The 27307-nt window shown below is 38.4% G+C and overlaps 2 protein-coding genes across 5 annotated transcripts in view; both read left to right on the forward strand.

The window, feature by feature from the left end:
* The first annotated feature begins 630 nt into the window (after nt 1-630).
* Nucleotides 631-20647, forward strand: G2E3 (G2/M-phase specific E3 ubiquitin protein ligase). 3 transcript variants are annotated; one of them, XM_087747102.1, is made up of 16 exons: nt 631-757; nt 3679-3734; nt 4790-4887; nt 6940-7041; nt 7649-7773; nt 9519-9684; nt 10393-10499; nt 11563-11679; nt 13040-13170; nt 13268-13400; nt 14092-14217; nt 15343-15653; nt 16332-16513; nt 16695-16867; nt 19142-19341; nt 19979-20647. In XM_087747102.1, exons 2-16 carry the CDS (start codon nt 3698-3700, stop codon nt 20209-20211), a joined length of 2241 nt encoding a protein of 746 aa, XP_087603228.1. In that variant the 5' UTR covers nt 631-757; nt 3679-3697; the 3' UTR covers nt 20212-20647. The 3 variants fall into 3 exon arrangements, with proteins under 3 accessions (XP_087603228.1, XP_087603230.1, XP_087603231.1); XM_087747104.1 differs by having other exon boundaries at nt 13040-13164; XM_087747105.1 differs by lacking the exon at nt 631-757 and adding an exon at nt 1228-1246 and having other exon boundaries at nt 13040-13164.
* Nucleotides 20648-25405: 4758 nt separating this feature from the next.
* The window catches only part of SCFD1 (sec1 family domain containing 1), a 54236-nt gene continuing 52334 nt past the window's right edge, over nt 25406-27307 (forward strand). For both annotated transcript variants that reach the window (XM_087747106.1, XM_087747107.1), the window contains exon 1: nt 25406-25490. In XM_087747106.1, coding sequence (XP_087603232.1) covers nt 25460-25490 — 31 coding nt within the window. In that variant the 5' untranslated portion in view covers nt 25406-25459. The remainder of the gene's footprint in view (nt 25491-27307) is intronic.

Consider the following 27307-nt stretch of genomic DNA (forward strand, 5'->3'; position numbering starts at 1 on the left):
TGTCCAAGCAGGTTTCCCATCAGCTGTGGGAACAACAGGTCAGCACTGCGGCCTCACAGCTTAGGCCCCCTGAGAACAAGCTGCAAAAAATAGTAATTTAAAAACAAACAAACAAACAAAGTGGATTTCTCAGAAAAAAACCTTCTTGTTTCCTTAGGTAAGTAGGCCAAAACAGGCCGTCTGGAAGAGACTGCCTGGTAGTACGGAGTTTGCAAGGGCTGAGGGTAAGCAGTTTGTGGAGGTCCCGCAGCTCGCCAGGACAGCGGTCCAGGCTGCCGACACCTCGCCCCCGGCCACAGCCCTTCGCGGGGGTCTTGCTTCTGCGCGGCGGCGCCCCTCTGCCCGCGCCCCCAGAAGCCAGGCCGGCCCCTCAAACACCAGCACCGGCAGCGGTGCCTCCCAGCCCCGCCGCGGCCCCCCGGCCCCTCGCGGCTGCCGCCGGCAGAGCCCGGCGACACAGCGCCGCCCCGGGGCGGGCCGCCGAGCTGCAGCCGGAGGGCCGGGGCTGCCGCGGCCGCCGGCCCCTCCAGTCAAGTACCGATCTCCAGGATCGCTCCCCCTGAGCCGGCGTGCCCGGCGAAGGCGGCCGAGCGCCGATGGAACGGATGGCGAGCGCGGCGGTGGGCGGAGCGGGGGGCTGGCTTCCCGCTTCCGGAACGGCGGCGGATGTTGGGGTTTGAATTGTCTGTCAGTTAGCGCGGGCGGCCCGACGTCGGGGCGGCCGGCGGAGCGCGTTGTCGGCGGGGCTGCCTCCGGGGTGAGTAACGCCTTAAGTGGGCTGAGGCTTTGCCCTGCTGCCTCTGGCCTCGGGGTTGGCTGCGCCTGGGGTAAGGAGACGAGTGCCGCCTTAGAAGGGGCGAGGAGAGGCGGGTGGGGCGTTGAGCCGCTGAAGGGGCAGTTTAAACCGCCGCGGCAGGGGAGCCGTGAGGGGAGCGACGGGCAACAGCTTCCCGGCCCCTGCTCTGAGGAGCGAGCGGTGCCTGGCTCCTGACGCTTGTCTGGGGGCAGGAGATGGCGGAATAACTAATCTGAGAGGAGATCTTCCCCCTCTTCCTATCACGCTTCTGGGAGGAAAAACAGCGGGAGGCGAGCAGCGTCCCGAGGAGACTCCCCCCGTGCGGCCGCGGGAGGGAGGCGGGACGGGGGCTCGCCGGGTGGCTCTTCCCACACCACCTGCCGCGGCCGCTGTGCCTTTTAAAAAGACGCCGGTTGGGTTTGGTGGTTGAACCCGCGTGGGACTCGGACAGTAAGCGGCCACCCGAACCTTAACCAGCTGGGGTTCCTCGGGGTGGCGGGAGTTGTGCTGCTGCCGCCCGGGTGGTGGTTGCTGCGGGGTGGGTTTCTGTCGGGACACGGCGTCGTGTTATAAACCGCGAGATGAACTGGAGGCCCTGCCGCATGTAAATTCAGGACACACAGTATGAACGGATGGGATCTGGGAGGGTTCCTTTGTTCGTACGCTAGGGAAAACGTGTACCTGAAACCCTGCCTCTTGAGGTTGCTCATTGCTTTTTCTTTTCCCATCCTCTAGTTAAAAAACTCTTAAAAACACCTTATGTTCCGGAGCAGTAAAGAGTTATAGAACTTAGCTAAACCTAAATATTCATTCTGAGGATTTTTTTAGCCTGTTTACGCAAAGTAGGTACATTCTATTTACACTAAGGTTTTTATAAACACGGGGTGATAATGTGTTTCTGTCTTGCAAATAGACGGATACGGAATTGCTTTGTTCCTGTAGAAAGCCCTGTAGGACCTATGCATGGAGCCTCAATGGTTGTTCTCCATATCTTTTAGCTTGCAAATTTGAACTCCGGGTTCATTTCCTTGGAAGAGTTTGAGAAAAGTAGAAGGAATTTGGGGGGGGGGGGCGGTGTAGCGATTTTTTTTCTGTTTTGCTGGAGGCAGGGAAAGGTAGGAAGGTGCTTTTCTTGTTTCCAGCCACATAGGTGCTTTCTCCACCTGGTAGGGCTTTTTACAACAACACACTGAGGTGAAAATCTGGTCTTGTGGTGTTATATATAGATTGCTTCTTTGCTGTATTACCCTAGTAGATTCGGGACTGTGAAACTGACAGTGACCATTCTTGGTAAATCCCGAAGAGAAGGGAATGTGTGTGGGCTGGGTGCTTGTCTCTTGCTCCCCCTGTACCTGATTAAGTATGTGTATTTATTTTTTGTAATTTAGAAAGAGGGAAGTGTGTTTCTGGAAAAACTGGAACCTGAAACCAATTATTTCATCTGACTGGAGATGCAGTGTGTGCAGAGTGCAATGTGTGTTCTTAAGAGCCTCTCGACCTAATTTGGTTGCAGCACTGTTTAGTTTTTGTTTGATTTCCTTTTAGACCGTTTTCTGGCAAAGGTCTTTTGTGTACAACTACTCCGGTTCTCCAAGAAAGTGCAATGGCGTAGAGCAATTGCCTTATGCCTGGGACTTCTGCCTGCCTTTTTTTTTTTTTTTCTTAATACAACTCCTTTTCTAAAATTACAGTCAAATGGCTGCAGTACTTTATTTGCAATAGTTTGGATTAGCCTGAGGTTTGCTCCTGAAGCCTGTACCTGGCAGTCATCTAAGCTGTAAATACTAAAACCCAGATAGCTCGGAGTCTGTCAGGCTTCTGGTTTGGACATTGGATTTGTACTGGCTGCCTCCCTGCTCACTTCGGTGTGTGTGTGAAGGAAGTTGTCCACCTACCTGTGAGGTCCAGCATGGATCTGCAGGCAATCGCCCGTGATTCTTGTCTTGCAAAACTTACGTAATGCTTTCATCAGCTTCCTAAGAGAAGGCAAGTCAAAGATCTATAGATATGTTCCTAAAAGGGTTTTACTTTGCACTACAGAAAACATAATCATCTTAGTGCTGCTGTGAAGAAACGTCTATTTTTTTTTATTTTTTTTTCCAAGGTGGGATAGGATGCGTGGTGTGGCACACAGTAAAGGCCAGCTCCCGGTATATCCATGTTAATATATCTTGGGGATCTAATTTTTACGGGTGTGTGATGTTTCAAAGAAATGTGGATTAGGTCAATGTTTCTAAATAAATTACTCTCCACTTCAGAATATAAAGTACGTAGTTCTAAATAGTGTAAATTCCCCTGTATGCATGTCCCTGTTTTGGATTCCTCACCTTAGATCAGGATTTCTTTGACTAGGCCAGGATCCTGCATTTTCTCCAAACAATGGAGACTATCTTCATAGTTTCATCACTATCCTACCCAGCTATTTTTTTCTTCCAAGTTCCTCATGTTAATCCAATCTTTATTTGAGTAGGAGTCGCTGCCACTTCCTTGGTTGTCCTTGGATCATTATTTTTGCTGTTTAAAATAACTACAAACTCTTCTGTACAATTACGTCTTTACATAACTAGCTGTTGCATTGGGCTTTTTTATTTTCTCTTTTGAAAATCAAGTATCTTGTTTGATAGTTTGGGAAAATAGTTGAAAGTTGCTACGTTTCATTGGTCTGGGAATATTTTTTCTGAACATTTGTATCCTGCTTTCCAAACCCCTATCTCTCACAATAACGTTTGAATTATAATATTCTTTTGTTCTTGATCCCATTTCTACTTTAGTGAGTTTGAGATTTTTTTTTTTCCAATTTAAAATAAAAAGTAAAAGTGGTATATAATGGTCATTCTTAATGCACTAGATGTATTTAACCTCTCATTTCTTTTTCGTGACAGCCAGCCAGAAGAACTCAGGATGAGTAAAAACAATAATTTTGACATTCAAAGTCCATGTAAGTAAGGTTTTTATTAAATAGTTATAGAAATCTTTAATCTGCATATGTAATACCAATTATAACTTGCTTTACTTTGGCTCAAAGAACAGGTGGATTTTCAGTAATCAAATTGCATTGGAATCGTTTGTCTCAGGGAATGAACAAGAAATAGCATGTAAACTTCCTTGGATTTGTTTGCTGTAATTGGAATATTTAAAAATAGTCTTTTCTACAGATGTTTTAAGAAAGTAACCTTGGGAATTCAGCTGCCAAATCACACACAGCTGTGTTTGAGATGTATCATTCAAGACTTTCTTAGGCTGAATCAGTACCTCTATTTTCGTCACTACTATGACAGCTCTTGATGTTAGAATATTGAAAATGTATCTGATATATCTATTGAGAATTGAAGGGAAGCTATTAAATGGCTGCGGAAGTACATTAGTGGGCTAGGAACTGCAGAAATGGGGAAATCCTCAAGGTTTTAGTTAACTGCGATGTTGTCTCAAATCCTTGAATGTTTTGAAACTAGCATATGTTTTAAAAGCATTGGTACCATATGACTTGATACTATCAGGATACCATTCATATGCTTTTCACAAAGGTTATCACATAGGTATACAAAGAAACAGTTAAGTTGCTTCATGGATTCTAATATGGTAATGTCTTTATGTACAATAATAAAAACAATTAGATGACATATTTCACATGCATCTGGACATTGTTGGCCATTTGATAATTATCTTTGGGTGTTTTGGGAGGAACATTTCAGTTGGGAGCACAATCAGCTTGTGAATTTAGCTTATGTGATAGCCCTCTCCTGAATCAGCAGGCAGGTAGAACTGGTGAAGTATTTTTCTTTTTTTTAGGAACTAGAGATGGAACAAATAGTACCCTCTTCTGCATTTACTATGGAATTCAACATTAAGGAGAAAGGGGTATCTACTGTCCTTTATCCAGTAATCTACTTCAGTATGCATGTGATTAAAAGAGATGAAAGTTACAGCTCTACAGCTGATCCGTAGTAATGCCAGTACATTCACAGTGATTATAAACCTGATTCTGTATTTTAGTCTGTGTTCTCTGTGGACGGACAGATGACTGCCCTGAAAAGTATGGAGAAAAAAGGACCTATGTGGAATACAATCTCACTGTTCATTATTACTGTTTGGTAAGTATGTGGTATTGATCTCAGAGCTTGTCTGTTTTAATGAAGAAAAAAAAAAAAGTAGTAAATGCAACAAGCGTTAAATAGTAATAACCTTGTCCAAACAGTTGTTTTAACAGTTTTGTTGCTGTAAAGCTTGAACCGTCAGCTTTAACTTGTCGTCTTGAAGGCTTGTACTTGGTGCTTGTACTCGGGTGCAGCAGATGAAACAAATAAATCCCAACAAGCCTTTATTCAAAGCTAAATTCTGTTAATGATCCATTTAAATGAATTACTTAGTTAATTCTCCCAACCTATAATAGCAATGAAGGTACATGTTTAGAGAAAGGGAACAGATTGCACCTACATATTTGCTTCTATAAGAGAAGGGTAGTTTCAAAATTTGGAGTGTGAAAATTCCACCCCTTGTGGAAAAAGTAGAGAAAAGTTGTCTTTTTCTCATTTCTCACTGGTTCTTGTTTGGCTGTGAGTTATTCCCTGACATTACATAGGACATTGTAGTACTTAAGAAATATTCTTACCTTTCAGTTTAGTAATATATACCATATTGATCATATACAGCTATAGTGTCACTATTTAGTAAAAGCTTAAAATTTGAACAAAGCTGTGGATATAAACTACAGTTGAGTATCTTTTGTTATCACACTTGACATTTTCCAAGATTCATATTCTTAAAGGTATACTTAAACTACCTTTTGAACTCTAAATTTTTGCAGGTCTTTAAAATAATATGACTACTTAAAGAAAAAAAAAGAGGTTTTTTTGTTTGTTAATAAATACAGTTTGAAATTTTTTTCCCAAGTTTACAAAAACAGTCTAAAGAATATCAGGAACAATTTGGGGGTTTTGTTTGGTTGTTTTTTTTCTCAACCAGTTCTTTAAGGATTGTGTTGGTTGCAGGTGGCTTAATAGGTTGGACATTGAATCCTTTGAAAACTAGGTAGAGTGGAGGTTTTCTAAAGTTACATAAAGATAGAATTTTTTTTTTCTTAAATTCTAAGCATCTGGAAGGAAATTTAGGTCTGTTCATGAAAATTGTCTTGTACGTAAGGCCACGTGAAATGACAGGAAAAAGTCATTTCCAGAACAGTTAGGAAAGGGCATGCTTGCAACGCTGAGCCTTATGATTTATAAGATATTTTACTGTGATGAGCTTCCTACAGTCATGTTTTAGGTTTTGGTCCCTGCTTCTTTTTAAAACAAACAAACAAAACCCCATGATTTTACTTAAATATAGTGAATATTATATAAGAAAAGAGTTCTTCCAGAAAGAGGCTAGTTAGTGGTGCAGTTTCATTTTTTTCTTTGCCAAATGTCTCACATTTGGAAAAAATATATTCTTAATTGGTTTTGGTATAAAATTTTAGATTTATTTGACTAAAATATTGATAAAACTCTGTAGTTAAAAAATGGTGCTGTGTTGAAATTATAAAATGAGAACTATAAAATGAGATTGTAAAGAATATAGGAGGCATCAAGTTGTGAAACTATTTAGTTATTTGAAGTTTGTGATGTGCCTTACTAAGTAACTTTAATCTAAATTATCATCAGGCTCTTCTGACTTGCCTAGTTACTTGATTCTGTTTTTATTTAATTCTCCTCTAAAGTGAATTACTTCTCCTCTTAGGCTGCACTTCAGTAGAGATACTTCCTACTGTGCTTCATTATCTCCACAACACAGTTGTCATTCGCATTAACTAAACTAATTTAATTTTACTTCCTCTGAAGCTTTAGATGCTGAAAATAATTGTTTGACAATTATCCGAGTAGTCCATATAATTCAAAAAGGAAGGTAAAATACACCATCTTGGGCTCTACAGTATTATGTAAGACTTTGATGTTATGAAATATTTATTTTCATGTTACTAGTTACTATTCCCTGTTGTGTCATATCAGACAAATACATAGATGTTTTGGATCAGCTTTTTAATCATTAAAATATTTGCACACAAGCTTAGTAAGACTAAACTTCTCTCTTACTTGACAAATGCAGTGTAGGTAATTTAAAATCTTTAGGTAGGTGTATGTTTTAAAATACTTAATTTGTTTTCGTAGTTGATGTCAAGTGGCATTTGGCAGAGAGGGGAAGAAGATGAAGGTGTAGATGGATTCTTAATCATGGATATTAGAAAAGAAGTAAATAGAGCTGCAAAACTGGTAAGAATGAAGTCTTTGGTATTTACAAGAAAAAAAAGTAACTTTTAAGTGCACTTAGTATCGCCTGTGGGGTTTGTTTTATCATCTTTTCTTTCTTCAACGGGCAGTGTGCTGAGCCCATTCAAGCATCTGAATTTTACATTTAAGTAACAAGTATATTGGGTTCGTAACAAGTATATTGGCCACAAGGGTCTATAAAACCTGCAGAAGTTTGCTAATATTTTTATTTCCTCGATATGTTGCAGATAAATAAGAGCAAATTACACATGCATAATAGCTCATGACATTATGCTGAGCCTCAAGCTGACATTATATAATTTTATAGATGCAACTAAACTATAGGTACTGGTAAAATAACTTGTATTTTGGCTTACGTGTCACACAACAACATGCATATAAACCAATACATAATCAAAGCCTGTGAAATAACTATATATCTTTACTCTTTGAAATAAAGCTAAAAGACAATAGTCTTGTCACAGTTACAATCTATTGGCCGATATTCTTTCTTGCACACTTTATAATTTTTCTATTGGTTTAATTCCAGTAATTTTACTTGGACTGTAGATGTTAATATTCTGTTATTTCTAAAACAAATTATTCCTAGAAATGTAATATCTGTAAGAAAAAGGGTGCTTCAATTGGATGTGTAGCTCCCAAATGCAAACGAAGTTACCATTTTCCTTGTGGGATACAAAAGGAATGTATTTTCCAGTTCATGGAAGACTTCAGGTAAGTTCTGGGATTTTGTCGCTTTCTCATTTTCAATTCATTATATTTATACAGGAGGTGATTTGTTTTTTCATGGGTTGTCATTGGATAGGGTGTTAATTATAAATGACATCTGGGTTATCTAAGGAAAAAAATATCTAATTTGTGGAAAATACAAAGGCCAAGCAGTTATATTGCATACCTAGTACTTATAAACTAAATTCTCAACACTTGTAGAAGCATTAAATTATATCTTTAAAAGTAGTTAAATTGTTTATAAAATTGAGCATTAAATCCTAAACTCTGAAATAAACTGCAAAATAGTTGGTTTTGATTTTTTGTTTGTCTGCGTCCTGTGCCTTTGTTGAAATGGCAATTGTTTGTCTGCCTATCTTTCTTAGCAGTCAAAACACACTGTATGCTATGCCATTGTGTTTCAAAGCACAAGGCTTCTAGATCTGCTTATTAGAGATGGACTGCAGGAGAAATGGGTTTAGTATCAAATGTCTAAAAAACATTTTATTTTCTTTTACTATCATCTGTCCAGCATCTTGGCTGTAGTCAAAATACTCCTGTGTGCATTTGATAATGGCTTTATTCTGCCTACTGTAAGCTGAGTTTGTAGGGTGGGTGGATTGAAGTCCGGCAGGCACTTAATACAAGTCATTTATTTAAGAAGTTAAAGTCAAGCACATGTAAAAATAATGCATTTTCAGAAAGGCTTCTTCTAGAGCTGCATTTCTTGGCTGTCTTATTTCTTTGAAAGCGTGCTAAATTATAAAATTTATCGCGCTACCTAGACTCTGCAGAATCAATCTGCAAACTCAAAATTGCTCCTTTAATGTCATGTAACATTGAAATATAGGAAGAACTTGCAGTTCTGAGGACAGGAAACGCATTATTTGGACGAAAATAAGTTTTGAGAGAAAGGGGGTATATGATCTCTGTAATTTACAAAGCTTCAGTTAGCAACACGCTTCTTCCTTAATGTTGTTCTATTGACTTGCTCTGTTAGATACATGATTTGTTTACATGTGTGTTGTGGTTTAACCCTGATAGGCAGCAGAGCACCACACAGATGCTTGCTCACTACCCCCAGCAGGATGGGGAGAGAATCGGAAGGGTAAAAGTGAGAAAACTCGTGGGTTGAGATAAAGACAGTTTAATAGGTAAAGCAACAGCTGCATGCGCAAGCAAAGCAAAATAAGGAATTCATTTACTACTTCCCGTCAGCAGACAGATATTCAGCTATTTCCAGGAAAGCAGGGCTTCATCATGTGTAACAGTTACTTGAGAAAAGAAATGCCATAACTCTGAACATCTCCCCTTCCTCCTTCTTCCCTCAATTTCATTGCTGAGCTTAACATCATGGTATGGAATAGCCCTTTGGTCAGTTGGGGTCAGCTGTCCCAGCTGTGTCCCCTCCCAACTTCTTGTGCACTCCCAGCCTCCTCACTGGTGGGGTGGGGTGAGAAACAGAAAAGACCTTGATGTTGTGTAAGCGCTGCTCAGCGATACCTGAAACATCCCTGTGTTATCAACACTGTTTTCATGACAAATGCAAAACAGCACCATACAAGCTACTCTGAATAAAATTAACTCTATCCCAGCCAAAACCAGTATGTGTCTTCCTTTTTAGCTTGTTGCACAGCGTTTATTCATGAAAAACAGATATAATAGGGAATTCATTTAGCTATCTTCAAATTTTATGACGAAGGTTCTTAAAACGTTGTTTTGATAAGGGAACCTTAAATTATTATTTTTAGATCTTACTGTTGGGAACATAAACCAGTTCAAAAGTTTCCAGATCAAGAATCTAGAGGAACTTCGCAGTGTACCATATGCCTGGATTTGGTTGAACAGCTTCCAATGTACGCTGTATTGAAAAGTCCTTGCTGTAAAAATGCTTGGTTTCATCGAGAATGCTTGCAGGTAATACAGGTTCTCCCTTTCTTTTTTCTCTTTGCATCCATGGAGATCACATTTCTGTTGTGTTTAAAAATAATGGAACAGTTGCTTAAAATTGTGTGAAATTGCTTAGGGTTAATGTAGGCAGTAGGTATGGAGATATACTAGGTTTGAAGGACAATGCTAAAATTGTGTTTTGGAGACATCTTACAAGGAGGATTCTTTTTTTTAATGCTATTAATTCTGTGCACACACACACACCCCTGCAATGTTTCTGCATGTGTGATACGCTTCATGCCTTTAGTTGCTTTAGGAACTGAAGACCAACCTAGGTAGTTGCCATCTTGCAAGTCATTATGTGCGGAATCTAAATGCTAAAAATGTCTTTTATCCATCATCAGTTCTCTTTGCCTAAGTCCAGAGCGGGAAAAAGTTATAAGGTTCTTTTTGTTAACTCATTCTAGATCTGGAGAGGTTGACTGAAAAGGATTGTGCTTTTGTTTATGAACCTGATTCTAGCACGTGAGCTCTTGTCCTCTAAAGGAAGATGTTCGCCATTTGCTTCAATGTCAAGTGACATTATGATTGATGTCAGCTTTAACATCCATGTCAGGACAGTATCCATGAATGTAATGGTTATAGATATTAAGGCATTATTTATTGGCATCCTAAGGATGGTAGTAATTCAATAATTGGTTTGGTTTTTTGTTGTGTTTTTTTTTCTTGACACAGTATCAAGCTTTGAGTGCTGGGATATTTTTCTTTAGGTGCACGGTATGTAATAACAAGGACAAATTTCAGAAAGAAATGTTGAGAATGGGCATACACATTCCAGAAAAGTAAGTAATTTTGTAAATAATGACTCTTCTATAAAAATTTTGATAGGGTGTTAAACCATTTTTTATTTATTCTTTAGAACTGCATCTATTAATATGTGAAACCTCAGTTCTACCTTCAATGGTAGAATTGTTTGGTTTGGTAAGGAGTAGCCTGTTTCCTTTTAGTTATGCACAAAAACCATCAAAGGCCAGAGTAGTCATCTCAAACATAAAGCAAGCAGCTCTGAAAAGTCATTTTTAATGCCCATGATTCAACCAGGGACCTATTTAAAAGATCAAAACACTTCTTAAATACAATAATTTCACACTAACATAGAGGTTGCTGAGAAGTGTATTTTCTGTGCCCAGGTTTTTAAATTATCTGAATTTCTGTCCAGACAGTATTATAATCAACTGATTACTCAGCCATACAGCTTCCATCTTCTCCCAAGGGATTGCTAAGGATATGTTTAGTATAACAACTGCTTCTAAAATTCTGAGCCGTTTTTCATACGTTTCCACCATTTCATGGGGCTCAAAATAAGACAGAAAGTGATCAGAATTATGTTTCTTTGTTAGAAGTATTATTCTTTAATAACTATTAGTCTCTTCAGAGACTACCATTAATTCCCTCTGGAGACAGAAGCTCAAGATTTTGGAGTGGAAGAAGAGTCAAAATACTTCATGAACTTTGCTGTACTGGCCTGGAAAATTCTGAGTTACTTTTCATGAGACCATTTTCAATGGTAACTTGAGTAGACTGCCAAGACAAATATCCATGTCTGCTGTGAGAGAGGAAGCAGAATAACATGAAATAGAGCAAACATGCACTGAGGTCATGCAAAAAATAATAAATACTTTAATCAAAGTAACTGTACACAAGAAAAAGTCTGTGTCTTTTATAATATTATTTTTGTTCCTAGACTTTTCTTCCTCCTCTCAGATGTCTAGTTGTTGCCTAGAACGTTACATGATTGAAATATCTTCATGTGGTTATTACATACATCTTTTCCAAAGACAGAGTAACCCATTTAAACAATCGGAAATACAGTTGTAAATAACAGATCTTCTGCCTTCTTTATAGGGATGCATCATGGGAACTTGAAGAGAACGCATATCAAGACCTACTGCAATGTTATCAACACTGTGACATTAAAAGATGTCTCTGCAAGAAAGGAAGAGACTATAATGAACCTGATAGGTATGACACTTGCAGGAAGGTATAACCTAGGATGGAATAGTTCTTTGATGTGTGTGGTTTTTGGGTTTTTTTTTTTAATGCTTTAATACTTTTCAGCATCGGGTTTTAATGTCAAGCCAAGACACTGTGTCCAAAAAAAATAATTTGTTTTATTCCCTATAATCATAATACTTGAATACTAATTTTCTCTAATCAGGTTATAAAAGCCAAGAAAACCAAACCAATCTATTATCAGTTATCTTGTCCTTGTTCTCATTTGATACAGAGCTGAAGTACAATTTCTACATCCACATAACATGTAGAATAGTGCGTCCCTAAACTAATGTTGTGTATCTTTCATTCAAAGCTTAACTCAACATTTTAATAATTGTTAGAATACTTAATACCTTTACAAGAAATTCATTAAAATAATAGACTTAGCTGAAATTAACTAGCTGTAATTAACTAGCTGTGCAAAATCAAACTATCTGTGAGCTATCCCTCTGCATTCAAATGGCAGCTAGAATATTGCTGATAGCTTAATGAGAGGCTTGAGTGATCTTGTAAAAGACTTTTTTCTGCTCTACCACTTGCTTAATTTTTGATTAACAAGTTCATTTTCTGCATTCTTTCTTGTTTTATTTGTGTGCTTCTGAAATGTATTTCTTCCATTGGCATGAGTATACTCAAAGCTGTCAGAGCCTCTACTTTGAAGACTTGTTTCTGTAGTACTGTGGTAGGTTACTCCCTGAAGACATTAACTTTGCTTTGTACAGATTTGACCAAACATTGCTTGGTTCATTCGTGGTATGTGTGCACCTCAGGATTTTCTTCGCCTTTAAAAGTTGTACCATAGGTTTCCAGTATTTGAACTAATATTAGTCACGTTGTTCCATTGTGTGTTTCAGCAAAATTGAAGAAATCTAGACAAAAACCTAACATACTTAAACACTGCCATTAATGAAGAGTCTTATTCAGAATGTGTAAGAATAATCAGATATGCTCCTTGAAAAAATTTACCATTTGGAAAAGCTGAGTGGTGGATACCCATAAAATACACAGGATGTTGTTTGCTAGCAACATGAGGAGAAAATATTGGCTGTAAGCTATTGACTTCCAGGCAGGGGAGCACACTAACTTATAGCCTCTTTCAATACAAGGTGCTGGAACATGGGTAGCTTTTCTTTTTCTTGTTGCAGCCAGGAGTTGTGAGTACATCTTGTCCGAAAAAAGTTCCCCTTGATTATATACAGTCCTGCCAGATTGATAAAATTATGCTTTGTTAGTTTAGTGTCTGGATTAGACTTACTGTTTAATATTCTTTGTTTTAACTAGCCTCATTCTTCTGTCTAATTCTAAATACATAAGTTTTTAATTTCAGTAAATGGGAAATAAAGCGTTGTCAGTGTTGTGGTTCCCGTGGAACTCATTTGGCCTGTTCATCTATGAAGTCATGGGAGCAAAACTGGGAGTGCATGGAATGCAGAAGTATCTTTGCAAAATCAGGTAAAGGTATGGTTGTGACAGTGACTTCTTAAAATGATAAATTTTAATACTATGTATGTTACAGCTAGCAAATTCACTAAATGAATATAATTTAATCATACAGGGAACTACAGCAAACAGAAAAAGCGTTCTTTGGCTATCTGTGAAAAGACAGATGGGACAACTTGTTTGCTGGAAGAGCCATCTCCAAAGTGCCCTCGGCAGTCACCCGGACCTCAACGCAATTTTGTTCTCCAGTGTGTAATTTTCTGTTTTCAAGCAAAAACTTATTATAATGTAAAATAGTATTTAAACATGAGGAGGTGATGGCTTATTCTGTAGGAGAAACTTCTTACGCTAAATTGCAAATTTGAGAAACTTGGAGTAAAGTTTAGTGATGGAAGTTTTTGGAGTAAGCTGTGAACTCTGTGAACTTGCTATAGTTATTCACATTCAGTGGCATGTAAACAAGTTTTTACTTTGATAAAATTAGATCCTTGTAAAAGTAATCTTAACAATTTAGAGGTAACTTTGAACGTACAAATGGCAAAATGTAAAGCTAAGGTTGCTCATCAGTATTTTTTCTGTGTTGAGTGTGCTAGAAATCTAGCTTAGAGATGTTTATATAAATAATGTTTTCCTCTGCTGTAATAAAAATTTTTCAAGTCTGTAGAAACTAGTATTTTTAGTTTTTACTTATTGTATCAGTCAGGGCTTCCATCTCGTGTTTGGGATACAACTAAAAACGGATCCTAAACCCACCACATAATAAAATAGTGAATTATTTTTTAAAATTGTAGTTCAGGCTCTAATGGACCTTATGTAAATGAACATACAGATGAGATTTAGAACTGAAATAGGGGGGAAATTATATTGCTACCTTCAAATAAGAAATGTTTATGCATTCTTCAATTGTATCTCCTCTTAAAATACTGTTTTGGCTTGTAGATCACCAAAGATAATGTGCCAGAACAACTTGTCACCCTGCTCACACCTAGAACTTCCAGCATCCAACAGAGTGACAATGTCCTTATCTCCACTGATGTCGAACAGGAACGGGTCCCTGAGGAAAAAGTATTTTTCTTCTATTTTGCTTACATCTAGCACATGGCTTTATACCATATTTCCTACAGAACGTGGGTGTGGGTGTGTATATAGTGGCTATATATATGTGTGTGTATATATATAGTCACTGGAAAAATGGAATGAATACACTAAAGAGCTGAAGTCATAACTTGATAAATGCTTCTGCTGTTTCTAAATGCTAGAGGGGGGGTGAGGGGAAAAGAATGATACTTACTGAGAATTTGTAGGTTAGGTAGTAAAGGAATCAAAACCCAGAAACACGTATTTGTCCTTACTGAAGCATGGCTAGCCATTCTTTAGAAGAGGGGGAACAAAAAGAATCCTAATGACTTTCTTCAAATTACACGTCCTGAATTTTCCATGTTTTTGCATTTGTACCATAAGAATAGTTCATGATTATGCTAAAATCAGTGGTAAAATAACGTGTTTTAATAGAGAATATTCAGTTTAAGGATACAAAATTCTTTGTCTTGTTGCGAGTACTTAATTTATGAATTATACCTGTAATATATGCTAAAAATTCTCATGAAGGAATTTGTTACTTCTAGTAGGTAGGGTATTTGAAATAGTTGTGGTTGTAAGTTAGAAAACAAAGAAGGGATCTTATTTAGACTGGTATCTTATTTTTTTAAATGGTAACTGCAACATTTCTCCCTGCTCAAAAGTATTTTTGATTATAGTGACAAAGATTAAATATTACTGAATAGTTCACAGTGTATTCTAACTTGGTTGCAAAACATCTCTTTAACACAAACATGGTAAGCTCTTCAATTTCTCACTTGTTTCACATTGTTCAAATGTAAAATGATGGTGTGAGAATTGTTTGGCACTATGTTGGTGTAACTGAATTAAGAAAATATTTATTTTATGCCAAGGTCATTATTTCTACTTCCTTTTTTCTAGTTCTTAGAGGAACTTTAAAATTTGCCACTACAGAGTTAAAATTTGAAGCATCTACGCCAAATACTGTACTGATATAATTTAGGCAATACCTACATGTACCACAGTGTTTAAAGAGGTGTTTTTCTTAATAGATTTTAGGATGCTTCCTGTAAACTGTTGCTAATTATGAATAATAGATGCAATATGAAAATACATGCAATTTTCTCGTAGGCATTTAAGAAAGCAACGAACGGAAGCTTCTAATATACTGAAGGAGTTAAAGCTACAAGTTAATACAAAAACTACAAGGCTTAACATCAATGCAGAAAATATCTGGAATAGTGCTTTAAAAGGATTTAGACAGCGCAACTTCAGTCCTACAAACACTATTGAAATTAAGTTCACCAACTGCAAAAATAGATCAAAGACAGATACTTCTGCTGCATCAAAACACCGTTTCTTCCAGTTATTAATGCTTCACCTTCAGAATTCATCGTTGTTTGAGGGCTCTTCTGCAAAGAACTTGTCCCTTGATTTTCAAGGTAATTAAATGCTTTGTTCAAAAATACATTAAGAACTATGTAACTTGAAAGGTTTTTAAATGTTCAGCCAGTATGATTGTCAGTTCACAATTATAATCCTGATGGATAGAAATTGTTTTTTGAATTGTTTTTTTGCTTTTCAATTGTAAAGGGGGGTGGGATGCGGATTTGTAATAACAAAAAAAATTTGGTTTAATTGGAAAAGTTGATGACAACGAAGGAAAAAATACAGCATATAATTAGACTTGGAACTTCTTAATTAATGCCTTTGTTCTCTACAAGTGAATTTCTTTCTTCCTGACTCACTCTCTCTGTTACTTATTTTCTTTCCTCAAATTTCTAGAACATTATCTCTGGTAGCATGCTCCCTAAAGACCCAAAGTTAGCTTCTTTGAGTTCTTATGCTTCAGAATTAAATGTGCATTGGGTACAAAGTGGCAGAGGAAGTTACATCTCCTCTTTAAACCTTGATAGAGGCTGAAGAGTTGTAGTAAAAGAATATGGTACTCCTATGTAAAAAATATCGGTCTTATTGTTTCAACTAGGAGATGCAACAAGTTAGGTTTGCTGCTAAAGTAAGAAGGAATCACATTGTGAGATTTTCTATAAAAAAAAATGAGGATCACAAATTAGTTTTATGCATACATAGTAAATATTTTTTTTTTTTTTCATTTGCAGCTGTAAAAGAGAATCTTTATTTTGAAGCTGGTAAAATGATTGCAGTTTCTCTGGTTCATGGTGGCCCATCTCCTGGTTTCTTTTCCAAAACACTGTTCAATTGTCTTGTCTATGGTCCAGAGAATGTGAAGCCAGCTTTGGAAGATGTTGCTGATGTTGATGTAGCACAAACAATAAAAATGGTAAATAAAATTAAACTTATTGGCAAATTCTTGTTCAAGACTATATTTAGAGATAAAGAAGGTCGTATTGAATATAACGAGGTCAAATTAAAAAGCTTAATTTTTTTATATATATATATATATGTATATACACACACATGCATGTAGTAAACAAATTCCTAATTTTTATCTTCTGATACAGATAAAATATGCAAATAGTCTGTCCAGCCTACAGTCTACAATACACGACTGTTACGAATTCCTTGCTGCTGCTGGATGTTTAAGACCTATAACAGCTTTGTGTGATAAGGATATGCTGGTGAATGACATATTGATCCATCACGTAATCAAGAGAACTATTTCACCCTTAGAAAGGTTTGTTCTGTTTGAGTTTTCAAACTTCCTGGATTTTTTCCTCACTGAAATACTAAATAATAGGTTGTGAAAACTAACTTTCACATGTTCTTACTTATTTTCCATTTAAACCAATGAAATGTACTGTAATTTTCAGTGGATTAAGTGGCAGCTGTTAACTAGTCAGTTAAACTGAAAGACTGAAATTATTTTTCCATATATCTGCTTCATTCCGCTTCTCCTTGGTTACATTCCTTTTTCAACCTTATGAAGAGGGCAGATTCGCAGTTGTAAACTATAGCATGACAAAGACCTTTGCACTACAAAATTTCTCTAGCTTATATTCATTTTTAATTCAGAATTGCTTGAATTTAGAATCTTAAATTTCAGAAGTGTTAAACATATGTTTAGAATTCAAATGAGTTTTCCAGAGTTCTAATTAGGGAGTTTGTGTGTGCCATTAGGAGAGCAATAATGTGCACAAGTGTAAGTTGGCCTACTTAGAACGTAAGAATTGCACTGCTGTTTTCATGAGGTAGTGATGACTTCAAATAGCTGGGAAAGTTTCAGCCATTGACTATTTTTCGATTGGTCTCTGACCCTACTTCCAATTTGCATTCTTCATCTGCTCGGTAAAAAGGCACTGGATGCTAATTTTTCCAACAAGTATAGTTGGATTTATACTTAGCACATTTATGGTGTTATCTTTGACAAATTTGAATCAACTGAATCCAAGAGCTATGCCAAAAGTAATTTTGAATGTGAGTGTTTTTTTTAGCAAAGTTGAGAGTAATTAGTCTTTCAGTCAAGGCCCTCTGTGGCATATTTGACCAATCTATATCATATTTTAAAACTAGTCAGTCAAAGAGTGAAAGGTAATAATTTGCCTGTTTATGGGAAATGTTGTTTTGTGCATTTTTGGAGATGGGCTTAAAATGTGCAAAAGTGAGTAAAGCAAGAATCTGCTTGTCAACATTGAGGACTGAGAATAAATAAAGAGTTAGTCACTTTAGGTGCTAATGTTCTACACCACTGACTGTACACTTTCAACATGTTTATTCTTGATTTTACTGATTCAGCCTATCAATATCTAAGAAATAATGAGTAAACAAGTAAAATTTTAGTTCTGATTTCACATGGTGGTTAAATTGTAAAGGCAGTTGCTTGAAATGTTCTTACCCAGTAACTAGTGAAATTTTTTCAACCTGCAGAGTTGTTTTTAAAAAATAGATAGATTTAGTTAAATCACAGAATCAGATTGGTGTGTGGGTTGGAAGAGACTTCTGGAAATCATCTTGTCCTTCACTCCCTGCTCAAGCCAGGCCACCTAGAACCAGTTGCCCAGGACCATTTCCAGACAGCTTTTGAACATCTCCATGGATGGAGACTCCACAGCCTCTCTGGGCAACCTGTGCCAGTGCTCAGTCACCCTCGCAGTAAAAAAGTGTTTCCTGATGTTCAGACAGAACCTCCTGTGTTTCAGTTTGTGCCCATTGCCTCTCGTCCTGTCACTGGGCACCACTGAAAAAAGCCTGGCTCCAACTTCTTCGCACACTCCCTTCAGATACTTCTACACATTGACATTCCACCTGAGCCTTTTCTTCTCCAGGCTCAACAGTCCCAGCTCTTTCAGCCTGTCCTCATACGGTTAAGCTCCAGTCCCTTAGTCATCCTAGTGGCTCTCTCCAGTATGTCCATGTCTCTCTTGTACGGGGGAGCCCAGAACTGGACACAGCACTCCAGGTAGGACTCCCTTGACCTGCTGGCACCATGATTCCTAGTGCAGCCCAGGATACTGCTATTGGCATTTGCCACAGGGAGAAATAATAGTATGTAAACACATGCAGATGGCAGAAACCAAGTGAAGGCTATCTTTTAAGACACCTCATTTTGCCTAGGGACAAGGAATTTAAACGGTGTTTTCTAAAGGGATATTTGTAAGAAAAATTCAGTATGTTCTTACATAAAGATTAAAAGTAAACCATGCTCATACAGTCAAGTACCACGAAATAAAGTTAACTTCTGCATATCACTGGTATTTCTTTCATCTGCCCAAAAAGCTCCACAGAAACACTTAGATTGTTAAAATGAGAATTAAATGCATTTTCCAACATTAAAATGAAATGAGACTACTATGTACAGTTTATTGACAAGACTTAGAGACTGCAGATGGGGAAATTTTATTATGTCCAGTCTTACAGCTTTATAAAATGCAGAGTACAATTAGTTACCTACTGGCTTTCTGATGCATGCGTGCTTTTTTTTTTTTTTTTTTCCCTCTTCCCCCCCTTCTAGTTTTAGGCAAGGTTTGAAAACTCTTGGTGTGCTAGAGAAAATGCAAATGCACCCGGATGTGTTCTCTAGTATTTTGTGCCACAAACCTGAAAGACTTTCAGCAGAAACTATTTGTGATCTCTTCACAATCCATTCCTCATCAGATGTAAATAAAGTTGAAGGTGCTGATTTTTGGATGGGTTATTTGCAAGATGTGGAAAGTAAGTAATTGGTTGGTTGTTTTGTTTTGTTTTTTTCTTTTTCCCCTTCCCTGTTCAGGTTATTTAGCTGCTGGTGTATATACAGGGTTTGGTTTGCAGAGTTCACTGGAGTAAATAAATGAAGGTTTTGAGGTCACTATCAGTTCCTAATTGTTCCTTCATCCCCCCCTTCCTTACTAATTAAAATTTCTGAAACTGTTGCGCAATTACAGTCAAACTTGAGAGGAGTAAATATCTGAAAGATTGGTGCTAGAACTCCTGTAAGGTTTAAAAACAAACAAAACCCCCACAAACCCAAAAAAACCCTGAGTGGTTCAGAAAAATCCTTTAATCCCCTCTCTTCAGCTTTGCTGTGAACTTATGCTTATTAGACAGTGGTTGTCTCAAAAAAAGATAGAAAACAGTGGTCTCTTATTGCAGGAGAGTTTATTTTTCTATTCACTTAACTTTTCAGAACTAAACCAAGTGCATTTTTCTTGCTAAGATTTTTCTTATTTGGCCATATAACTGCATATTCATTCAGCATATGGATCTGGGGTTTCCTGATTTCAGGGTTTTTTTCCTCTAACACAACATGCAGGATAATGGTTTATGGGTAATAGGCAATAAATGATACAACCTAATCCTATTTTTTTAGGTGGTGAGTCTGTAGTGACATTGGAGGATATTCTGCTCTTCGTAACAGGCTCTTATTCCATACCGCCCATTGGTTTTGATCCTGAACCTACGATTAAATTTTTGCATATAAGGTATCCCGTTGGAAACAGACTCCTTAATTGCTTAGAGCTCCCTATAACAGAGACATATGAGCAGTTTAAAAAGAAAATGGAGTTCACCATCAGAAACACGCTTAGAGTCGAAAGAGAATAAATATTTTTGCTACTAAACTGGATCTTGGAGACTTCGATTTTCTGCAGGAACGTCTGCTTGCAAATTGCTACTGTATTTTTGGACAGCGTGCTCTCAGCCTTTTCCCACTTTTCTGCCAAAGATATGCTAAAAGTAGTAATCTTGTAAGATGGAAAACAATTTTCAAATGAAAACACACTTTATCTGTTGAATCACCTTGCTGTTTGAAGTTGGCTTTAAGAGTCAGCAATCTCTTGCAGAAGTACTTTAAATGTCTACTTTTGCTGTAGACAGGTATGAAATGTTACCAAGCTCTGTAACATTGTAGCTGTTTCCCACAGGTAAGTATGTTGATTGTTTTACATACTTCAGGAACTTGCCTATCAAAGTCAAATCGGGTACATTTTGAAGATAACTGCTGTAGAGCTTTGTGTCAAGTAAAACTGTGATGCAGATCTTCAGTTGTTCCATGTATATTTTTTCAGTAATTGTTTTTATATTGATGATTCATACGAACCTATGAAAGTTGAGAAACTTGGAGTTTTAAGGTCATTGTGGTTAGTGCATTAAAATATAATTAAGATCTGGAGAAAACCTAGGGAAGATAGTAAAGCGCAAGAACAAAATCTGGTTGAACTTGAGTTTCTGTTGTTAAACAAAATCTTTGACATTTGCACACGTTTCTGCATTCTACTGTTATACATTAGTTTTTAATTATACATATAGCCAAAATTGTAAAAACTAGAAGTAAATCTTGAATATGCAACAATAAGTTGTCTTTCAAAATTAAATATAAGAGTTGGACTTAATGTTGAGTATGAAAGTATAAGAATTTGTTGCTCATTAGAACATGTTACTTCATCTTCCATGGAAGTCAGTATTTTCGCAGGAATATGCACTAAAACTATTTGTTAAACTAAAGGCAGTCTGCATTAAGTTTGTCAGTGCCTGACACTTTTACAGCGTTTCGTCTAAACTCTTCCTGTTCAATTGGAGGTGCATTCTGAGCAGCTTCAACTGTATAAAATATATTTCAATTCTGCAGTATTTGTATATATACCATTAAGCCATAAAAGATAAGTAGTGAAATTCCTCCATGGTCACGCTTTAATACTTACTAATACTAAAACTATGAAACTAAAAGGACATTTAAGTACAGATTTTTTTAAATGTATGCAGGGCTCTTGAAATTACTATTTCCCCCCTGTCAGTTTGACCACCTATACCATGTCCCAAACATAGGTTGTGCTACAGGTGTACATAGATATATATCTGTATATATCTCTATATATATATATATACACATTCTTCAAAATACTGAAAAGTAATCACACACTTTTTTTTATTACTATAACTTGTTTTTAATTGAAAATACAAGCAGAATTGCTCTACTTTTGAATGCCTTGGCAAGAAGGTACATCCACAGTAAATTATAAATGGATAGGTGCTTCTGAAAAAAAAAAAATCTAAACTACTCTGGTTTCAGGTTCTGGTTTATGGTTCATTGCAAGTATTCCTCTAATTAACAAATTGTGTTACTAAATGCTAATTACATAGCAGTGTACTGCAACTCAAGAACTGTGGAAGTGACAGTCAAGGCTCACTAAATTTGAAACCATGCTATAAAGGGTTAAAGACAAAGAGGCAGATGGGTATTTAAATGATATAGTTCATTTAACAATATGCAGGTATTTTGAAATCTTTCTTCAACAGCTTCTCTTTCTTTCTTGATCTTGGGAGAGGTGCTAATCTTTCTTTTTATACAGACCTATTTCCATCACTGGGTAACAAAAGCATGCATGCCACTTTTTTTTTTTAATTTCAAAGTCTCTTAAGTAAATTATTGCAAAGCTTAGATCAGGCATTTCTCACTACTTTCAAATAGCTAAAACAATCTAATCTCATCAAAGTGCTGTCATTAGAAATTTAAGAATATTTGAAATTAATAGAGGGCTAGTGGTGTTTTCCTGGTTCTGAACCAAAAGCATATTAAAATCCCCTTTTGCATGAGCTCTTGGAGAATGTAATTTGACTTGTTTATATACTAAGCATTTTCTCATTCTCTTCTGATTTTTTTTTTCTCCAACAATATTCCATGTTTGTCGTCTTTGCATAACTTTTGAATGTCATACTGCCAATAACTTCTTTATATTCTTACCCTTCAGAATGGTCTATTACCATTGTAAGGAAGGTGGTTTGTTGCAAAAATATTTGCATAATAATTCATGATGTATGTTCATATTTTTAAAATATAGCAATGAGTCTCCTGCAGATAGAGTATTATACTTTAAAATGAAGTGGCGTACCCAGTGCAGTATTCCTTTTTCTTGCCTAGTTAGTGATAAATATATTCTGTAATATTATGTTATTTTTCTGTATGGGAAGTACAGAACTTATAGAAGTAATAGGCAGAGTGTGGATAATTTTAAAGGACAATTCTTGGACTTTTGGTACCTGCAATGGCAAGGGAAATGGTTTAGAACTTGGAACTAAATAAACTGCATTTTAAAACCTTCAATGGAGAAAGAAATAATAAGGTAATGTGAATATAAGGCTTCAAAAAAAAAACTGAGATAAAAATAGTGTTCAGACCATCTATTGCTTATTAGTTTTGAATTCAGCAGTTGATAGGTTTTATATAAAGGTAGAACTTGTCAGCTGTAAGAGAAATCTTAAGTTAACTTTATCTGTTATACAATGCTATATCAAAACATGGAATTCATAAAACCCTCTAGTCTCTAATATTGCTTTAAAAGATTTTTCTTAAGCAAAACTTGTTCCCCTTTTCCAATACTGAAGTACACATTCAGGACAAGTTGTCTTTTCCTTTCTTGTCAGTTTGATCAGCTCTATCTAGACATTCTAATATAATCCTTGATATATTCAAGTTGTATTCCTAAATGCTACTATGGAGATGAACTTCCTCTCTTCTGCTCATTCCCAGCATTTGTTTATATAGACCAATATTAAATTTACTCAAACTGTTCATTAAAATTCCATTGAATAAGCTGACTTCCAATCCATCAAAACACAGAAAGGGCTCTTGTCTGGAAACCATAGGAGCAATTTCTGTACCTATGATGACCATCAGGTTTTTAATTGCTGTAGCAGGTCACTGAAGTGCAATATCGGGAAGTTTTCATTTTACAAAAACTTTAACCTGGGGCACACCTGGAAATTAGGGAAGTTGCTTACTTTCAGTATTTCTGTAACACAAGGAGAATAATTGCCTATGCATTAGCTGTTGTGTATTAAGTATATTTTTATAGACGTTACATCTTTTATAAGATTTGTCAGGGCCGGAAGAGAACTATTGCAGTCCTCTTTGACTGTGTTTGGCCAAAGAACTTCACTCCGCAGTTTCTGCATCAAACCCTAAGCTTCCATCTGGAATTAGCACATCAAATAAGTTATTTATTTCCTAGCGTGATCATTTTCTCATAAACAATAATAGATTAGTATTAGTGGTTTTAGTATGGTCTCCTTAATAAAGCGCATACAATTTAAAAAAAAACAAACCTTAAGTATTTTAGATCTATGTTTGAAAAACCAAGGGATAAGAAATTTCTGTGACTTGCTTTCACCCATGCAAAGGATGCTTGCTAGAAAAAGGTGTTAGCGTTTTTAACTGGCTTATGAGTGAAATACAGTGAAAAGAAGAACAACTTAATATCAGTTTATACTGAAGGCCTCAATCATCGTGTGCTGCAGCTCTGACTTTTTTCATCAAGATGTTCCATCTTGGGATTGGAAGACTTGAGGGTTTTGAGAGGTATATTTAAAATGTAGAGCAGAGGATTAGTCCTTAATCCGCACTCACATTCTGCATGTGCATTTTGAAAACAGTATCAAAAAATTCTCATTCAAATGGAAGGAAATGCAACTCTGGAGGCTACAAAATATGCTTTTAAAGTTTATCTTGATTCTGTATTTTATGGTAAAACATTTTAAAGCTCAAGCTTTACTGTTTCTTACTTAAGGAAAGGAATTGCTAGTTGGATAAAAGAAAAATTAAAATGCAAAAACTTCTGAAATGTCAAATCATATGTATACAGAAAATCATTGTCAAAATATTAATGTTTGTATAAAAACAATGCAGCCCTCTGATTTTGTATTGCATAAACTATGTTCTTTTTAAACTTATGGTAATTAGACTATTGTGCAAGAAAGTATAATTTTGTAAATACGTTTAGCTCTAACTTGAACTGCAGGATCAGTGCCTGGAATGTTGCCTTTTCAAGCAACGTTATACTTGACAGGTGTAGCATCAGTGTTGAAATAATCAGTAATTGTGGGAAATAACTGTCATGTATATGTTCAAAGTGCAATAAAGGGTTAAACTTCTGTTAGAATAAATATGTAACTTTCTTCAGTGTTTTTATTTTGGTGATTTAATGGGTTTTAGCTGTAGAAGTGCCATCACTATTTTCTGTAGTTTCATTTGTGTACCTGTGCTCTATAGCATGTTTACCCAGGTATCCAGACCTGGGGTAGGGGGAGTGGGGCTCCTCCTGCTGCAGGATGTCTCCAAGGGCACGGTGTGAAGGAATGGAGAACCGAAGGGAGGCTGCTTGTTGGTATATGCTACCTGAGCCAGAGACAAGCAAACTTCAAGGATTTTCCTTTTCAATAACTCACTAAAACTTGATTACTTTATTTGTAGCTAGCTGCTTGTTTTTGAAACATCAGTCCTTTTCATGTAGTTAATCTAAGCGCCTCAGAGCTGCCCTGGTTGCACTTAAGCTGTTTTCCAGGGCTTGTTTCTGTTACCTCTGCTTGAAAATCCAGTCAGAGTAGAGCAAAAACTGTTCATGTGACCTTTTGCTCGGAAAAAAAGGGTGGCAAAGAGCACCACCCTACTGTCTGAAAGATCTCATCCTGTTCTTTTGTTCTCAGCTGGGGGAAAGCACAGGTCCCAATTTTAAACCATAAGATGCAATCTCTTTAATTACAGCTCCCCCAAGAACGGGGGCTGGTTCTAGGCCTTCCGGGGGCTGCCTCCGGGCGGGAGGCACCACCTCCCCCCGCGCTGCGGCCCGCCGGGGCGAGGAGAGCGGAGGGCTGTGCCGCCGCTGCCGCCGGGGGAGTGGGCCGGGGGCCGCCCAGACCGACCAGGCGGCGGGGGCACCGCACCTGGCGGCGCCCGGGCAGGGGCGGAGCGGGGGCGGCCGGCGCCCGCCTCCCGCCGCCGTAGGGGCCGCCACGTCGGCGGGCGGCTGCGTACGCGGCGGTGGGCGGGGCGCCGCGGCCGGGCTGGCGGGGCAGGAAAATGGCGGCCGGCATCCGGGAGAAGCAGACAGGTAAGCGGCGTCCCGCGGGCTCCGTCGCCCGGCGCGGCAGCTGCTGTTCCTGGGGCTCCGGGAGGGAGGGAGCAAGGCCAGCCGCACGCTGCGGCCGTTGGCTCCCGCCTGCCTCCCCCGGCGGGGCCCCGGGGCGGGATGCGGGCGTCTCCGCACCGCCTCGCCTCCGCCGGGGGGTTCGCGCCCTCTCGCCCGGCTTGGGTATCCCGGCAACGGGACGGCGGCCTTCTCTCTTCTCGTACCCCGGCGGCCGCTGGGGTGCCGCTCAGCTGCCTCTGCAGCAGCGGGCCCGACGGAGCGGGGCTCCGGGGGCCTCCGGCCGCAGCTCTTGCCGAGGGGGTCCGGCCCCGCTGTGGGGCACAGGGCCGTGGATGCGCCCTGCCCGGGCGGCGGCGGGCCTAGGCCCAAGGGCCGTGGCCGCAGGTGCCGCCGTGGTGTGGAAATCGCCCCCGGGGAGGGGCTTGCGCGGGCCCGGCCGTGAGCGATACCCCTCTCCCGCGGCCCTGGGGAGCGGGTTGTGCTCTCCCTCCGCTTCAGCTTCCTTTCTGCCCGTGGCAAGGAGGTGTCGTTTAATGGTGCAAAAATAAAGCTGCTGTTGTGATGCTCCAGTTAAGACAATGCAGGGGCCTCGGAGTGTGTACGGACCCTCAAGAAGCTGAGAAGACGAGATTAACACCTACAACTAATTATGCAGGAGGTTTTCTATGGGCAAAGGGTTAGTTATTCAGCCCCTCGTTGCACATTACTACAAGTTCATAACTGACTCTTCTCTGTCTTGATGCTACTTTGTGGAGCCTTGAGCCACCCATTTGAACATACTCCTAAAACGCAGAGCAGGTCGACTCTGTAGTCCTCTACTTCCTTGCTTGTCAAAGTTTTTGTCAGTAGTTTGAGCTGTTATCTTGTCACCTTCTCCTTGACAATTTCAGTGTCTTTCTGGTGGTGTAGAGAATTCTGGGTGCATTTATTTAACATGAAATGTCTAAACTCATCTGCCTAAAAATTTCAGTCCAAATTTGTGTGTGGACCTTAAAAGATTTACTTCTGTTGTCCATCTTCTTTTTGTACCAGAAGTCTGTTTTCTGTAATCTCATTCCTGTGGCCATCTACCATTAAGAGTGCTATTTGATGTTCCTTTGCAATCCTTTACTTCTGTTTGCTACCTTTCTGATAAAGCCCCCTGTCTTTGTGCCCTTATTCCATACCGCTTTATTCTTTTTTGTTGTGTTTCACCTTGTTACTTGATTATTTCAGTCAACCTTTACCACTGAACCCATGTTGTCTTGCATTGGGGAGGTCATTTGCAAGGAAGTAGATGGAACAACTAAAAGATACTCAGGAAAAGGAAAAGATTTATCATTTAGTATTTGTATTACCATATACGTTCACCACCTGTTGTGACCTTTATCCTGGTTCATAACCAGTCAAAGCATATAATTGTGCAAGCACAAAAAAAAAAAATGATCCTTGCCCCAGAGTGTATTCAGCCTAAATGTAAATGAAATGGCAATATAAATACAAAAAAGAAACCCAGAGACTTGCTGAATGTTTGTCGTTATTGTCACAACACATCACTAGTCTGATTGCTGTCTTCCTCAGTAGAGAGCTTATATCAAGTTTTAATTTAAAGGGTAAACTCTACAAAGCAGCTGCTTCAGATCCAGTAGTACCAAAATACGTAACCGTGCAACTTTATGCAACATTGCTCGTATAACTGAAATGTGTGGAAGGTGTCACTGGCAGTGAGGGAGCGAAGGCTCCAGGGGCAGTCTGTAATCAGCTTTCAGGATTGCTCCATGGTGTTTAAAAAAAAAAAA

The sequence above is a fragment of the Nipponia nippon genome, unplaced genomic scaffold (assembly GCF_047370975.1).
Source record: "Nipponia nippon isolate SJK-2023a ecotype South Korea unplaced genomic scaffold, ASM4737097v1 scaffold_11, whole genome shotgun sequence".
Lineage (NCBI taxonomy): Eukaryota > Metazoa > Chordata > Aves > Pelecaniformes > Threskiornithidae > Nipponia > Nipponia nippon.